Here is a 16,135-nt window from a genome sequence, read left to right as displayed (position 1 = left end):
AACACGATCACTTCTCCTGACCCAAGAAGCACAAGACCTATGGGCATGGGCTTTAAAGCACAACATAAATCTTCAAGCAGTGCATGTTCCGGGAACAGAGAACGTCCTGGCAGACGCACTCAGCAGGACGACGGTCTCCACTCACAAGTGGGAACTGCATCAGCAGACAGTGGAGCGCATCTTTCACCTGTGGGGTCGACCAGACCTAGACCTATTTGCGACAAAGACCAACAGCAAATGCCAATTCTTCGCAAGCTGGCATCCCCACAAAGACTCTCAGGGGAATGCGTTTTCGATAGATTGGTCTCTGACATATGCGTACGCTTTTCCACCAATTCCACTAGTCCCCAAGGTCCTGCGGAAAATGAAGAGGGAACCATGCCGACTGATTCTCATTGCTCCCAGATGGCCATGCCAGTATTGGTTTACAGAGCTCCTTCTGTCGGAGTGCGAACCGATTCAGCTGAATCCAATCCCGAACTTACTCAGCATTCAGAACGGACAGGTTTACCATCCGGATCCAACATCATTGAGATTAGCGGCCTGGCGCCTGAGTACTGTGAGTTCGCCCACCTAAACATCCCGGAAGACTGCAAAGAGGTTCTGGCCAAGGCAAGGGCGCCCGCTACCGTAATGACATACAGTCTTAAATGGAAGCGTTTTTGCATCTGGTGTCGCTCAACCAGGGTTCACCCTTTTTCAGCAAAGCCAGAGGAGATTCTGCCTTTCTTCCTGCAATTAGCAAGATCAGGTCTGTCTCCTTCAACCTTGAAGGTCTTTCTGGCTGCGATCTCAAGGTATCGACAGGATGGGACTAATTCCCTTTATTCTGCGAGGATTATACAACAATTATTTAAGGGCCTCTTTAGAATGTTCCCTCCAGTACGCCGTCCACCTCCGGCGTGGCATCTAAATGTGGTCCTGGCTCAACTCATGCGTCACCCATTCGAACCCATCCACAAGGCAGACCTGAAATATCTCTTGTGGAAGGTATCATTGCTGCTGGCTTTAACATCCTCCAGGACAGTCAGTGATATCCAGGCTTTCACTGTTCATCATCCTTTCCTGCAGTTTACAAGTGACTCTGTAATGCTCCGCACTAATCCGAAGTATATCCCCAAAGTACCTTCGGATTTTCACCTCAACGAACCTATAATTCTAAAGTCATTCTTTCCTAACCCACAAACACCGGCAGAAAGAACGTTGCATACGCTGGACGTTAAAAGGTGTCTTAAATTTTATCTGCAGAGAACATCCGCTTTGCGCAGTTCTGACCAACTATTTATCACCTACGGTTCAATTCGTAGGTGGCAGGGAGTTTCTAAACAGACTATTGCGAGATGGATATCTTCTGCCATTGCCTTTTGCCATGCACAAGCAGGACGACCGTTGCAAGCAGCTCCTAGAGCGAACTCTACAAGAGCAATGTCGTCATCTACGGCTTTATTTGCTGGAGTTCCCCTTCAGCAGATCTGCAGGGCGGCTACTTTGGCCAGTCGCCATACATTTACCAGACATTATAGTCTGGAGGCAACCAGCGAAGCTGATACTTCTGTGGGTCGAGCAGTTCTACGGAATCTTTTCCACTAAGGTGAGCCTCTGTTTCCCACCTCCTTTTACTGCTGTCATACGCTTCCTTTTTTTTTTTTTTTTTTATATTTAAATTTTATTGTTTCATGCAAGGAAAAACAGAAATGAACAGTCGCTATTTGTCAGATACATAAATTAAATACATAGTCGAATTCATACACAACCTATATCCACTCGGCAATTGGCGCCCAAATTCTCGCTCCCATAGCCCTCCTTTTGACCCCTTTAAATTTATACATAGCAGATTCAATATTATACATAAATAATAATCTTTCCCGCCAATTAAAAATGGACGGGGGGTCGGGGTTGATCCATTCCCTTGTAATACATGCTTGAGCAACCGCCATACACACAAAAAGAAAACAGGTTAATGGTTTAGATCTTGGAGTGCCGGAGCTTAGACCAATTAATACCATCTCTGCACAGGCCCGGACTGGCCGTTGCGGGCACCGGGCAATATTCCGGTGCGCCGCAAGTGTGGGGGCCGGTTTTGGGCTCTGGGGGCCGTTTTTGTTACAGGGCCGTTGTTGCAGCATAGCTGCAAAATCGGCCCTGTAACAAAAACGGCCGAAAACCGGCCCCGGCAAAGAGCTCGGTCGCACCCCCAGGGGGCCGGCCGAGCACTTTGCCAGGGCCGGTTTTGGTTCTCAGTTCGGCCCTGTCTCTGCAGTTACATCAGTATTGCTCTTGACAATAATCATCAAAAAATTTCCAATTTGATGAAAAAACTCCCCAAGCTTGGGACATTGAAAGAACATGTGTACTGTGTCAGCTGCATACAAACCACACCGATTGCACTCCGTCCCTACTGTCGTACTCCATTTTACAACTTTACTAGGTGTATAGTAAAGGTCGTGAATACACACAAAATGCTGAGATTTCATCATCCCTGTTATTAAGAACTCCGAGGCAAGCTTAATTGATTCATGGACATCTATTTCTGATATCCCCAATTTGCTTACCCACTTCGCCTGACAGTTATCTAAATCATCCACAAATTCCTGCAACAAACATGATTACAAAATACCAATTGATGTTTTTTTATGTAAGTGCTCCAAAAGGGGGACTTTATTCATACTAATAACTGCAAAGTATGGTAGATTTTGAAAAAAGCTGCGAACTTTGAGGAACTTCAAAAAATCATTTTTATTCAGGGAGTACTTACTCTGTAACTCCTGAAAAGACGCCAACTGGCCATCAAAAAACAAATCCCCTAAATAACATATTCCTTTCAGCTTTCACCTAATGGCAGATAAATCACAAAAAATAGCAGAAGGTAAAAGACCAGAGGCAGCAAAGGGTGTATATGCATTCAATTTAGTTAAACCCAAATGTTTCCGAACCATTTGCCATACACCAAATGCTGCCTTCAATGTCTTAAATCTTGTTTTTTTTATAGTTACTAGGTTCTATCACTTTAAGAAAACAGGCTTTCATTCCTTCTCCCATAAGCATCTCATAAATAGCGGAGTGTTGCACACAGAAATTCGGGCTCTGTCCCCGATAATCAATGGGCTAATAGCTTGGAGAGTCGCCGCAATGTAATAAAACAGAAAATATGGGACATTCCACCCACCACATTCCTTGGTGAGGATCATTTTTTTATAGGCTTTGCGCTGTCTTTTATATCCCCACAGAAATCTCGATGTCACCCTTTCTAATTTTTTTAAGCAGGAGGGAGGAAATTCCACGGGTATTGTACGGTACATATATAAAACCTTAGGTAGGATTAGCATTTTCAGAACATTAACCCTTCCATGCAGAGACAAATGCAGATGGTCTAAACGCTCTAGCATAGAGTTAATCTTAGGCAGTACTGGGTTAATGTTTGATTTCGGGATACCAGATATCGGAAGAGCAATTCTAATTCCAAGATACGTAACTTCCGTGGCCAGAGGAAAATTGGTCGGGGGGATCGTCCCCAGCATATAAAATCTGAGTCTTTGACAAATTAAGTTTATACCCAGAAAAATACCCGAAATCTGAGGCTAAATCATTAATTGCTGGAACCCCTGTCTGAACATCGGTTGTAACAACAATGTCGTCAGCATATGCAAGTGCTTGATAACTTATATTAGCTAAACATATCGGTTCTATTTTTTCCTCCAGGTTAAGGCGATTAATTAAAGGATCGATATAAAGTGCAAAAAGTAAAGGGGAACAGGGGCACCCTTGTCGGGTTCCCCGAGTGATTGAAAAAAAAAGGGGATACTTGAGCATTAATACGAATACACGCTTTGGGTACAGCATACAAAGTCTTTAATGCAGTTACGAAACCCAGACCAAATCCTTTTCTTCCTAGAACTTCCCATAAATAAGCCCAGGCAACCCGATCAAAAGCTTTTTCAGCAGCCAAAAGAATTACACCAATATTTGATCGAGTTGCCTGGGCCCAATCCAGAAAAGTGATAAGGCGACGAATATGATCAGCCGTATCACGAGCCGGAATGAATCCATGTTGATATTTGGACACTAATGGAATAATTACACTAGAAAGTCGCGAAGCCAGGATCTTGGAAAACATTTTGCTATCTGCATTTATCAATGAGATAGGACGAAACGAGGAAGGAGAACGAGGAGGTTTATCCTTATTTAAAAAAACAGTGATAATAGATTCTTGCCAGGAAGGGGGGGCAATACCCTGTTGAGCTACTGTGAATAAAGCAACTAATTCAGACTTTAAGATGGACCGGAAAGTCCTGAAAAACTCAAGAGGGATAGCGTCAGGCCCTACCGCTTTACCCAGAGCTAATGACAGAAGAGATGATTCTATTTCTTCCCAAGTAATGGGTAAGTCCAGTTGCTCCCTTTCCTCTGCTGCCATTATACCATTGAGAATCGGATTAACAAATTCACTTACTTTAGTTGATACATCCCCCTCTGTATATAAACTGGAATAAAAGTCGCGAAACACCCCCAGTATCTCTGTAGTATTACTAAACATTTTCCCTGAATTATCCATTATTTTATCTTTACTAGAAAAGACAGCCTTCTGTCTTAACCTCTTGGCCAAATGCTTTCCCGAATTTTCCCCCACTTCATACACTTCCGATCTAAACAAAGTTAGTTGTTGTGCAAGTTTTGTGGCAAATCCCTGATGGATCCTAGCCTTCTGAACCAATAACTCTCTTGAGATGCTTTTGGTGCCCAATCCCCCGCTGCACGCCTGCATAAATTGCATCTCCAGTTCTCTCAACCTATGCATCTCCACTTCTTCCCTCTTCCTGATCTCCCTCTGTTTCTTCAACGAATAGCTAAGAGTTTCGCCACGTACCCCGCATTTAAACGTATCCCAAACAACCTCAATGGGAGCTGATCCCCTATTATTTTCAAAAATCTCCGGAATCCACTTACCCATATGTTCAATATAAAGTGGATCGAGCAAAAGTTTTCTCTCAAAGGACCGTGGTTTCCGAATTTGTGAAAGATTTACATCAATACTAAAAGCAATGGGATTATGATCAGAAATCACTTTAGGGAGAATATTGTACCCTACATTCCCAGAAGTATTAATGAGTCCTACAGCAACAAAAAAGTAATCTAGCCTAAAATACTTTTGATGTGGGGCGGAAAAAAAAGTGCACCCGGATGTGCCCCCAGATCTTAAATTCCCTACGTCTACTAAACCAAATTCTTGAAAAATGCCTTTAACCACTCTATACACATTCTTCTTCCTACCAACATAAGGATTACTACTAGAGATATCAAATGTCCCCTCCAGATGCAAGTTAAAATCCCCACACAAGATTAACAGGGGTGGCCATAGGGCTAACTCAATACTTAATTGTTCCAGGGCTGAGGAATCGTCAACATTAGACCCATAAACTGAACAAATAGTCAGCATAACAGCAGCAAGTTTTAATTCAACTATTACCCATCGACCCAATGGGTCCTCCTTAATCCTTCTAACCTGCCCCAACCCAAATCGTTTCATGATAGCAACACCTCTAATAGTAGAGCTCTGGCGCGAACATCCCACAACCTCTAAACCGAGATCCTTAAGCCAGCCTCTATTCTTCCAGGACAGATGAGTTTCTTGAATGCATAATATATCCAATCTCATAGTTTTCAATATCTGGCCCATCATGCCCCTTTTTCTTTTATCGTTAAGACCACACACATTCCAAGAACAAACTGTAATTTTACCCATTTTTCTGTTTCATTAAGCGCCCAGCGTAAGCCCAAAAACTGATAGAACCATTAGATGAAAAGAATACATTAGGACAAAAGCAAAAAAACACAGAAATAAACACAATTTTTTGAGTCTTAATTAACACGGACCGTTCCTTTACTATTTTTCCTTGCCCCCAGAGCCCCATCCCTCTGCCCCCCGGCTCCCGCCTTCCCTCCCCATCACTCCCCCCACCCTCAAAGAACCCACCCAACAGAGGCGTAAGGACGGAAGTCCTCATTGATGGTGAGTTGTCGTGAACGAAGTGTTCCCACCTGTGCCAACCAAACCCATTTAACACCCTATAGTAAATCACCCATCCTGCAAAAAATACAGAATTACTTTCTTATTCCTGTAAGTGGAATCCTCACTAAACTAAAATTACATTGATTCTACAAATTCCTGTGCTTTGATCTCGGAAACAAAAAAAGTTGTTTTCCTCTTATAGATAACTTTCAATTTTGCAGGATTTAATAGAAACGCCTGCCCCCCTTTTTCTTGAATAGGTGAAATTAGCTGCCTAAGCCTCCAGCGTTGTTGCACAGTAACTTGGCAGAAATCTGGACGAACAAAAAACTCCCACCCCAAACCCTTCCTAGGACGTAAAGGTCTGGCAAGATCATACAAAATTTCCCGTAGCAAATAATTATGCAGACAAATTAAGATAGCTAGAGGTTTCCCGGTATCGCCACCCACATCTCGATTCAATGTAAAAGGAAACCGATCAGCCCTTATAATCTCTTTATCCCAGTCCCAGTCTTTGAGATCTGGAAAAGCTGCTGTAAATAAATCGACAACGAATCGCCGAGCATCTTTTCCTTCAGAAAGTTCAGGTATCCCCAAGATACGCAAATTATTTCGCCGTGCGCGATTTTCCAAATCAGTGAGCTTCCAGTCAATATCCTGACTAGTCTTCTGCAAATCATTAATTGAAACTTTGAGAAGAAAGCTCATTCTCGACAGTGGAAATCCGCTCCTCCGCTTCCTGAACTCTCGTAGTTACTTCAGTAGATGACTTAGCTAATCGGCGGACCACATTTTGCAATTTACGGACTGCTCCCTGGGTCCGAAGCCCCTCCGCTTTAGTTTCCACTCTGTGAGCCATGATGATTTTATACATAGATGCTTGCAGGTTATAAATAGATTTCAATGTGATTTCACCTTCTGCTTCATTATTGTCAGATGCCTCTCCATGATTATCTTGCAATCCCGAGGCCCCCTCCCATTGTGGTTGATCCAACGTAATTATGCTATTGGGATGGCGAGACTTCTGTATTTCCGGGATCTTCCGAACTGTATTGAGGGCCTCTACATTTGTAGGAGAGTCTAGGCTTAGAACATCCTCTTCAAGAGATAAGTTACCTTCATCTGCCCAGTCACCTGAAAAGGACAACCTCTCATTCTGATTACCATCTTCATTCTCTTCTGACCCTATAGAGACATCTGACATAGAATAGAATTGGCCTCCCGAGCCTACTGATTCCCCATCGTTGACCAACATCATCCCTGTGTCTCTCTCCTTGTTCTCCTCATTAACCTTATTGTCCTTATTCTTGCTGAAACCAGGATTAAGATACTGCTTATCTGCCTTGGAGGCTCCAACAGAACGAGCGGGAACATCAGCAGTCTCGGAACTACTCTTATTACTCACTGGAGGTGAAACCCTAACTTCTTCCACAGCCTGACAAAGGCCCTCCAGCTCATCGTCCATATCTTTTCCACGAGGATTTCCCACATCTTCAATCACAGATGTTACACGAACCAGAGAGGGGTTCGACAGTGGGCCCTGTTTGGGAGTTGCCACTAAAGCTGGTAAACCGCCAGTACCGTGATCGCTGCCTTAATTTGCCGAGGTGGCAAGTCTGGATACTGGTCTTTGGGGCCCCAGGAGTATTATTATTTTTTTCTTGAATAAGTCAGGTACAATACGCTCTCTTGTACTACCATTACGGGGGCGTTCATTAGAGCCTGAATCTGGAGTGGCCACGTCATTCAGATTTACTTCATTAGGCAAAGTACCAAGAATGGGGTCCGTAACATTCGATGTTGTTGCCATTGCGGCTGCTGGAGCATTAGCAGCCGCTTTAACTTTAGCTCCCCTGCCCTTTGGAGCCATAATGCAGTATGTAAGCAACCAAGTCAATGGGATATAAAGGCCCCCCAAAAATAACGTTGCTATATGTCTGTATTTTTCTTCTCTCTTGCACAGTACTTTCCGGCCCCAAAAACAGCACTAAAGCAACACCAGTACCTCGAAGAAGAGACCTGGAGAGACTCCGAACTGTCTCCTCACTCCACTCCTCACTCCGCTGCTATGAGGCAATTAACTTGCTGTTTTCCACCGTCAGGAACGAAGAAGGAAAATGGAAGAAGCGTATTGACAAAGTCACCAAACAAATGAACAACAACGAAGCACCGTGCCACTTCCAGGGAAAAGGTTCTGCTTACTCCTGCTAGCTCCGCCGCTACGGCTACTTCAGGCTTCCACGCTTCAGCCACAGCTGCCACTCATCAATTAGGGAAACGCTACTACCGAGTCTGGCGAACTCCTCAGCTCCATCTGCCCACAAACGACGAAACCCGCAGCATCAATGCCGGAACCGGCATTCCTCCACACTGGGCTCGCCGAACACAACAGCTCAATCCTCGCGTCGGAGCCCAACTCACTCTCCCACCACGTTCACCGCACTCCGGGAAGAAGGAAAAGCGCCTGGCAACCAAAACGGCTCCGGGCAGGTCAGCAACAGGTAGAACACTCCACACCACCTCACTCGCCCACTGACTCGGCCGCCATCTTGCCTCCTCGTGCTGTCAGACGCTTCCTATGTTTTATTTGTTACACATGCTTGCATTTATGGCACTCTGCTATGCTTAAAATGATATGTGTATTTTCAGTTTGCACTGTTATGACTTATATGCTGACAAGCTTGACTACAGTTGGCATCTGCCTAGCACGGATGTGTACTGCTAGCTACTCTGATTCAGGCATGTGAATCTATGAAAGACACCCCTAATACTGGAGAAGAACAATAGTTACTTACCTGTAATCTGTGGTTCTCCAGTATTGGTGTCTTTCATAGATTCACATGCAACCCGCCCACCTCCCCTCAGAGGCTTTTAGGCTATATTGGTTTACCTTCACTCCTTGTGAGAAAATCTAAGAGCCTGAGCCTCTGGGGAGAACCTTCTGGTGGGTGCTGGCGCCTGATTGGCTGTATTTTGGACTATACAAAATGACTAGGATAGTCATAGGTGTGGAAGTTTTTTCTACTGTGGCTACTTTACTTCCTGGTTTTTTTTTCTATTGGTATTTACTATGTATTTATAGCATATTATTGCTTTTTTATGTACCGTGGGACTCCCACTCTGACGACGTGGAATGATTCAGGCATGTGAATCTATGAAAGACACCAATACTGGAGAACCACAGATTACAGGTAACTATTGATCTTTTCAAGACTTGTCGTTCTCTGACATGCTCTCCACCTCGAACAGAACTCTGTACTCCTGTATATCTTACTGCTAATACCACTCCTGCCCTGACTTCTCAGGAAGATCAGAATATTTAGGCTCAAGTACTTGTCTTCCCATCTGGCTGCCCCTCCGGATGGATCTGCTGTCACAGCAGAAAGACAGTGTTTCCTCACCTGCACAGTCTCGGCCTTCATGCATTGAACATGTGAGACACCAGTTGATTGCCTTAGATCTCCCTCTAAAGGTAGCATATGTCATCTTGGCGGCCAAGCATCCCTCGTCAAAGACTGTATTTGCCTTTTGCTAGATATGTCTGTGGTTTGGTGCGGCACTCATCAGAACGCCCCCTTCCAGGCCCAGCTGTCTGATGTCCTGTTTGTTCTCTCCCACCTGGCAAGGCCTTGCTTTGGGCACTGTTAAAGGTTATCTTTCAGGCCTTCCAGCAATTACCTGATCAGCCATTGTTAGTTAAATCACTGGTTGTGATGGGGTTTTTAAAAGGGCTGCAGCACATGTTTCCCATTCTCCTTTTGTGATGTCCAGATATGACCTTAATCTCGTCCTTCCTTTTTTAATGTATACCTCATTCGAGCATTTAAGCTCTTCACCATCAACACTGTGTTCCTAATTGACATCACCTCCCCTAGATGTGTGTGAGCTTCAAGCTCTGTGTTCACCCACCATACTCCACCTTCTTCCCCCATAAGCTGGTTCTACAAACTCTAACATCCTTTCTACCGAAAGTTGTGATGCTGTTCCATGTTGATCATACCATCACCCTGCCGGCATTCTATGGTCTGCCTCAGGACTTTAGGGAGGAGGAGACCCGTCTAAGGAGGAAGAGTGACTCCATTGCTTGGACCCTGGAAGAGTGCTCAGCTTCTACGTTGATTTACCAAAGCCCACTGGGTAGACAATAAGCTCTTTGTGGGGGACAGGTGTTGGTTGAGCGAAACAAGGCAAGTTTGTGCAGAAGCATACCATCTCACACTTGATCATACTCTGCATTACGATCTGCTATGCAGTGGCGAAGCAGCAATCTCCAGGAGGGCTGTGCATCCATGCCACCAGGGCCGAAGCTGCTGCCACTGTGTTGGCACACAGAGTCCCTGTTCTAGACATATGCAGGCAGTTACATGGGCTCCTGTCCATATGTTCTTAAGACACTTTTGGCTAGGCACTTTGGACGCTTGGTCCTGCAGTGCTTTCTGGTTTGAGTCCATTTACAGCCCACCTCCTGTTAGTTACTGCTTTGGTACCTATGAATAGGAAACTGCACACTGATCTGTCATTTTGCTTTTTGCACTCCAAATGTGGGGGCACATAGTCTCGATAGCAACTGACGTCAGCATTCGGGAGGGGCGCTGACATAGGCCCCGCACAGCACTTCAAAGTGGAACTATGTCAGAGCGGAGATGTACGGCACCACCTTTCGGCCCTCAGAGGTACTATTGAAGTTTCTTTACCCTGTCTGATTCCTTGGGAATATTCAAAAGGTGAGAAATCTTTAGCTATATAGAGTGTCTACCAGAAAAAGCGTTACAGCAGTTAAGTAATTTGTTAATTCATGCTTACATATAGTTTCCACTGCCCAACCAATAATTTCTGCAGTTGTTTGAATGGGTTATTTTTGAGGAGATATTTTGCTGTATGAAGATGTTGGGTAAAATTTGGCCATCAAAGACCATTTGATCAATTAAGGTAACGTATGAGCAGAGAGGTCTCCTAAAGGCATGTTCAGATTATAGCAAAACAATGTCCCACAGTCTCAAATGTTTCTGGTCTTAATTGAGAAGAGTCAGAAAGAAGGACTTTTAAACATCTCTGGTTGTAAAATTGCTCTTTGTTACAGGAAACCTTATCAGTGACTTCCGACTAGCTGTTAACATGTACTGCCCTATTGATGTTGAGCAGCATCATTTAACAACACATTTCTGTACATTTTGTGATGTGTTGTGGTCAAGACCCTAAGGACAGCTTATAGGAGAATGGTAATGGTTGTTTCTCTTTCTGTTTGTCCTCCAGGTGATGGGCGATATGCCTTGCTTGGCCAGCCACTGCAGTACAACCTCTCAGTCTGTTCTCCTCTCTTGCACAACCAGACATCCTACTCTACGCACCAGGTAAGGATATGAGCACATCAACTGGGAATTGATAACTTCTATCATAAAAAGGTTAGAACTCCATTAACTAGTTTTACATACATTGAGATCCTTTTCTTAGGCTCAATTTGTTGAGAAGTATTCAGTCTGTTTTCCAAGGTCCTTGAAACCTGAATGACAGGACGGTTTGCCCTTGTTGGCTGCTTTTTTGTAGATCTTGTTATCTGAATTTACCAAACTGAAAATCTACTTCTAGTTTGTATATTGTAGAATAATCTTGGCACTGTTGCATCTGAATTCCAGTGCAGAATTTTTACTTCAACTTTTACCCCCTGAGTATCAAATTATTGTCAACTTTATTCTTCAGGGGGCGGCATGATGAACCAATTTCACAAATAGAAGAAACAGAGCTTGCAAATCTAAATGGGTATACCCTGCTTTGGACACATATTCTTCCAGAGGGATTCCTTAAGCAATTGGTAGTTGATAAACAAGAGGCTTTTGAGATCTGCCTAGACGATTCAGCTGTGCCCAATGGGATCATTAAGGCCTTTTTGTCAATCACAAAGGTAGTGAAGGAGAGCCTCTCTGTCGTTAACAAAAAAGCCAAAGAGAAAGGGATGGTTCAACACGATAAGTACAAGGGCACATAAACGGCTAAAGGAGGCTCTACATAAAATCCCCAGCTGTAGCAGTGAGGTGCATACTTGTAGAATTGAATACAAGAGAAGGTGAAGTTAAGGAAGTCACAGCTACGGGGAAAGGTTTGGGAATCCTTATGAGAAGCATGCACCAGTAATAACAGAGCTTTTTGGAGGGTAATTAACTCTGCACCATTGAGAGCAGAAGAGGTCCCTATGATTGAGATCGCCATAACGGAGGAAGACTGGAAAAAACCACTTTACTAACATTTATTCTTTACCTACTGTGGCTCCTGTAGTAGAGCAGATTGAAGGTCAAATTATTTTGAATAGATTGCAAGATTGGGCTGACACTCATAACATCTTGTCAGATTTGCAATATGGTTTCCTCCCTGGGGTTGAGACAATAGAGCAGAGTCTTTATCTAAGCTTGTTAGTCGGGAAGTATGTTAAAATGAAAGAGGGGAATATGTATCTAGCCATTGTCTATCTATCCTCAGCCTTTAATTGTGTCATGCATTCTAAACTGTGGTCGATCATGAAAGACCTGGGGGTTGAGACATCAATCATTAGGTTCCTGAGGAAACTAATTTCTGGATGCAAAGTCAGGGTTAGATATGGTATTAGCGGGAGTGTACTGAACCCATCAGGGTGGAGAGGGGAGTGAGACGGGGCTGTGCCCTGGCTCCTTTTCTGTTCTCTTTATATATAAACAGTGTGGGAGCGGCACTTGCAGCAATTGCAGATCAATGAAAATATACAGCGCCTCTATTGGTTAACACTTTCTCTTATTTAGGAATTCTATTTGATAATGAGGGCTTATGGAACAAGGCTATTGCGAACAGGAAACTGCAACTTGTTAAAGCTTGTATGGCTCTCTGAGGGTTTGCCAGAAGATTGGGTTCCAACCCACCAGAGTTGATGATGATGATTTGTAAAGATAAATGTCAGTGTTGCATTAGATAGGGTGGGCATGTGGGGTCTAGGAAATGTAGTGACATACAATGGATAGAGAACAACTTCTTTCGGTACCTCCTTGCTACAGTAAAAGTGCCCCAGTTTATGTATGCCATGATGAACTTGGAACCCCATTTATTACTGACCTAATAATGTTACAGACAATCTTTCTCTTGCATAAAGTATTGACAAGAGAATACACTGATTTAAATTGTGCCATAATTTGGAATTGCCTCAACTCAAGTAAATATCAGTGTATGTCGTGGCTTGCCTATATATAACGCTTCTGCAGTTACCTAGGTCACCCCGAGTATTTTAATAAACCTGAAACACTTGACCTGACTAGCAGGAAACTGTTAAACAAAGCCATGGCACACTTGGAAAATCTGAGACTGACAAGTCAAATCTCCAAACTGAACGTTCTGAAGAATCAAATGATTTTGACTACCTTTAATATGCAACCCTACCTTAAAGCAGTTTTAAATGCAAGATACAGGTTCCTCTTGACTCGTTTAAGACTGCACATTTTTCACAGACTGGTAGGTTTTCCGAATATGAATAACTGGTCTATATCCTTATCTAACTGTCCCTGCGAAAATGCGATGACACATGACACTATGCATGTGGTGTTCTTTTGTAAATGTTATAACCACCAGAGGAAGCACTATATTATACTGATCATAAGACCCCTACACTTAACACAATGTCAACCTGCATATCAGTATATGCATACTTACCTTCCCTGGAGGTTTGCTGTAGTGTGGCATCCTTTTTATGCCAGGAAGAATATTCCCCCTAATCCTCCAACAGTAAAGGGATACAGGTATCAGATTCACCATGATCTTAGGAGAAGGACCTTGTATACATGCCGCCATTGGCACCTCTATGTCCCAATAACTAATAAAGATGTCATTGTTTTTCAGGGTAGGTGGGGAGTGCATGACGGACCCAATATTAGGTTTTTGTCCTCCCCCAGTTTTCTGGCACCACTTAACTGTAGTTAAGCATCTTATAGGGATTTTGTGCACATGGTTTTCCCTTACTGGATGGACTATGAACTTGGGGAAGGAACTTAATTGGATATGATTATTCTTTTTAACTCTGTTTAATTATTACACTCTGGTATACTGTTGTTTCGCTTATTGATTACAGACTTTGTCTTATTCTGAGTTTTATTGTATATTGATGCACATATTTGGAATTGCTGCTATGAATTGTATTCTCTTTTACTGTTTTTTATATATTGCTTTTATGGTTGGCTATTGGCTATTGGCCTCCGAATAGAATTTCACATTTTAAAGAGTCAAAGCACAATATAACAATATAACAAAATCTTTATGCACGGTTTGTTAGCATGACTCACCACAATGCACAAACCATTGCTGACATTTCATCTTTATGGTGTTTTGCTATAAAGTTGGCTTAGCAAATTTGAGCTTACTTTAATTGCTCCCGAAATGAAACTAGTCTCTGGCATCCATCTCTTCTCCAAAACTGAAGTGTGCAATTTACATTTTTTCAAAGCTCCTGGCCTGACATCTAGGTCTTCTACTAAGCCTAAAGTGTTCATTTTATTTTTACTTACACGTTGCTGTACCCATCCTGTGAATATTTTGATCTAAATCTAATTGATCCTTTTTTCTTGGCCCTTTGCTATCGTATCACAGCATACAGTGTTTTTATGCATTCAAGATTGTTCCTGTGCCAATTGTTGGCAGAGACGGAATAATTCTGATCTATAATCAACTAATGACAATTTGATGTGCGTAAATGTTGAAAAGATCTTTCTACGTGGTCTGTTTAGGAAGCTGGGGTTCTGCTGCAGTAACCCCCCCAACTTTTTGATAGACTACTGATGCACTTTCACTTGATGTGCCATAGATCCTTGCCAATCTGGTTCCCAGTGCCTGTGTTCTTTCCCAAAAACTGTACCTCGTACCCGCAATTGGCACCTCTTTGGCCACATGTCGGTACCTTCTAAAAGGTATCATGTTTACTAAGGGCACTGTGGCCAGGGAAGGCCTCTAAGGGCTGCAGCACTTATCGTGCATCCCTTAGAGGCTGTGTACCTTTACACACAGATACACTGCCATTGCAGGCTGCGTGTTTTAGTGCAGAACAAACTGAAGAGTCAACATGGCACACATCCCGGTGTGCCATGCCTACAAGCCACTGCCTTGGCATAGGTCAGCCACCCCTCTACCTAGGTGCACTATACCAGTGGTGAGGGTACAGGTGCATGAGCCCTGTACCCCTACAGTGTCTAGACCAATTCTTAGATATTGTAAGTGCAGTAATGCCATTAAGGGGTTATGGTGCTGAGAGTTTGTCATTACGAACTCCACATCACCGTAATGGTTTTACTGAAAACTGGGAAGTTTGTATCAAACTTCTCAGCACATTAAACCCACACTAATGCCAGTGTAGGATTTAAGGAAAAATGCAATCAGTGGGCATCTTAGAGATGCCCCCTGAAAAAACGACCAGCCTCTGGTGCGTCACCCCTACTGGTACACACCAGCCTGCCACCACAAGACATGTTTCTGGACCCCTGGGGTGGGAGCCTTCGCTCCCTGAGCCCAGAAACAAAACATTTCCTGGGTGGAAGTGGTCACACCTCCCCCAGGCCATGAAGAGCCATCTGTGGCAGGAGAGCTTCAAAGGCCTTCCTGCCTTTGTAATGCGACTCCCCAGCCTCTCCTGCTCTCAGGAGCAGGCCCCCTTCTTGTCTCCCCTCCTTTTCAGCGGGAAGACAGGCGGGACAAATTAGAGCAGCCCAGAAGGTGTGCCCTCCTCTGCCAATCCCACCCCTCAGGTGGGGGAGGCGAGGTGAGGCCCACTCTTCAGTTCCTGCCATCATGCAGATTGCAGGCACTCTCCAATCAGTATTAGGGATTGTGCTCACTTCCCTACGTGGGGTGAGCACGCCAAGGATGTAGTCACCCTAAAGTCAGAAGACCATTGGCTACTGACCTCGAGACCCCTAAAACGCCCCATAAATATAGTATTTCGGGGGCAGGCCTGAACTCAGAAGACAGATTCCCACAACCTACGAAGGAGGACGAAAGAAGACTCCTAGCAGAGGAGACCGCAGAGAAGAACTGACTTGGCTCCAGCCATACCGGCTGATCTGCAGTTTCCAGAGATCCAGCGCCAAAAGTCGCCTTGTCCTGCAGTCAGCCTCCTCCAGAGCCCTGGGA

At 44.0% G+C, this 16,135-nt stretch overlaps 1 protein-coding gene across 4 annotated transcripts in view; it reads left to right on the top strand.

The window, feature by feature from the left end:
- R3HDM2 (R3H domain containing 2) overlaps window positions 1-16,135 on the top strand; it is a 906,692-nt gene that overhangs the window by 790,938 nt on the left and 99,619 nt on the right. For all 4 annotated transcript variants that reach the window (XM_078688982.1, XM_078688980.1, XM_078688983.1 and 1 more), the window contains one exon: window positions 11,261-11,358. In XM_078688982.1, the coding sequence (XP_078545108.1) occupies window positions 11,261-11,358 (98 nt within the window). The remainder of the gene's footprint in view (window positions 1-11,260; window positions 11,359-16,135) is intronic.

This window comes from Lissotriton helveticus, chromosome 1_1 (genome assembly GCF_964261635.1).
Source record: "Lissotriton helveticus chromosome 1_1, aLisHel1.1, whole genome shotgun sequence".
NCBI lineage: Eukaryota > Metazoa > Chordata > Amphibia > Caudata > Salamandridae > Lissotriton > Lissotriton helveticus.
The sequence above is the reverse complement of the archived record's forward strand: the minus strand, read 5'-3'. Positions and strand labels throughout refer to the sequence as shown.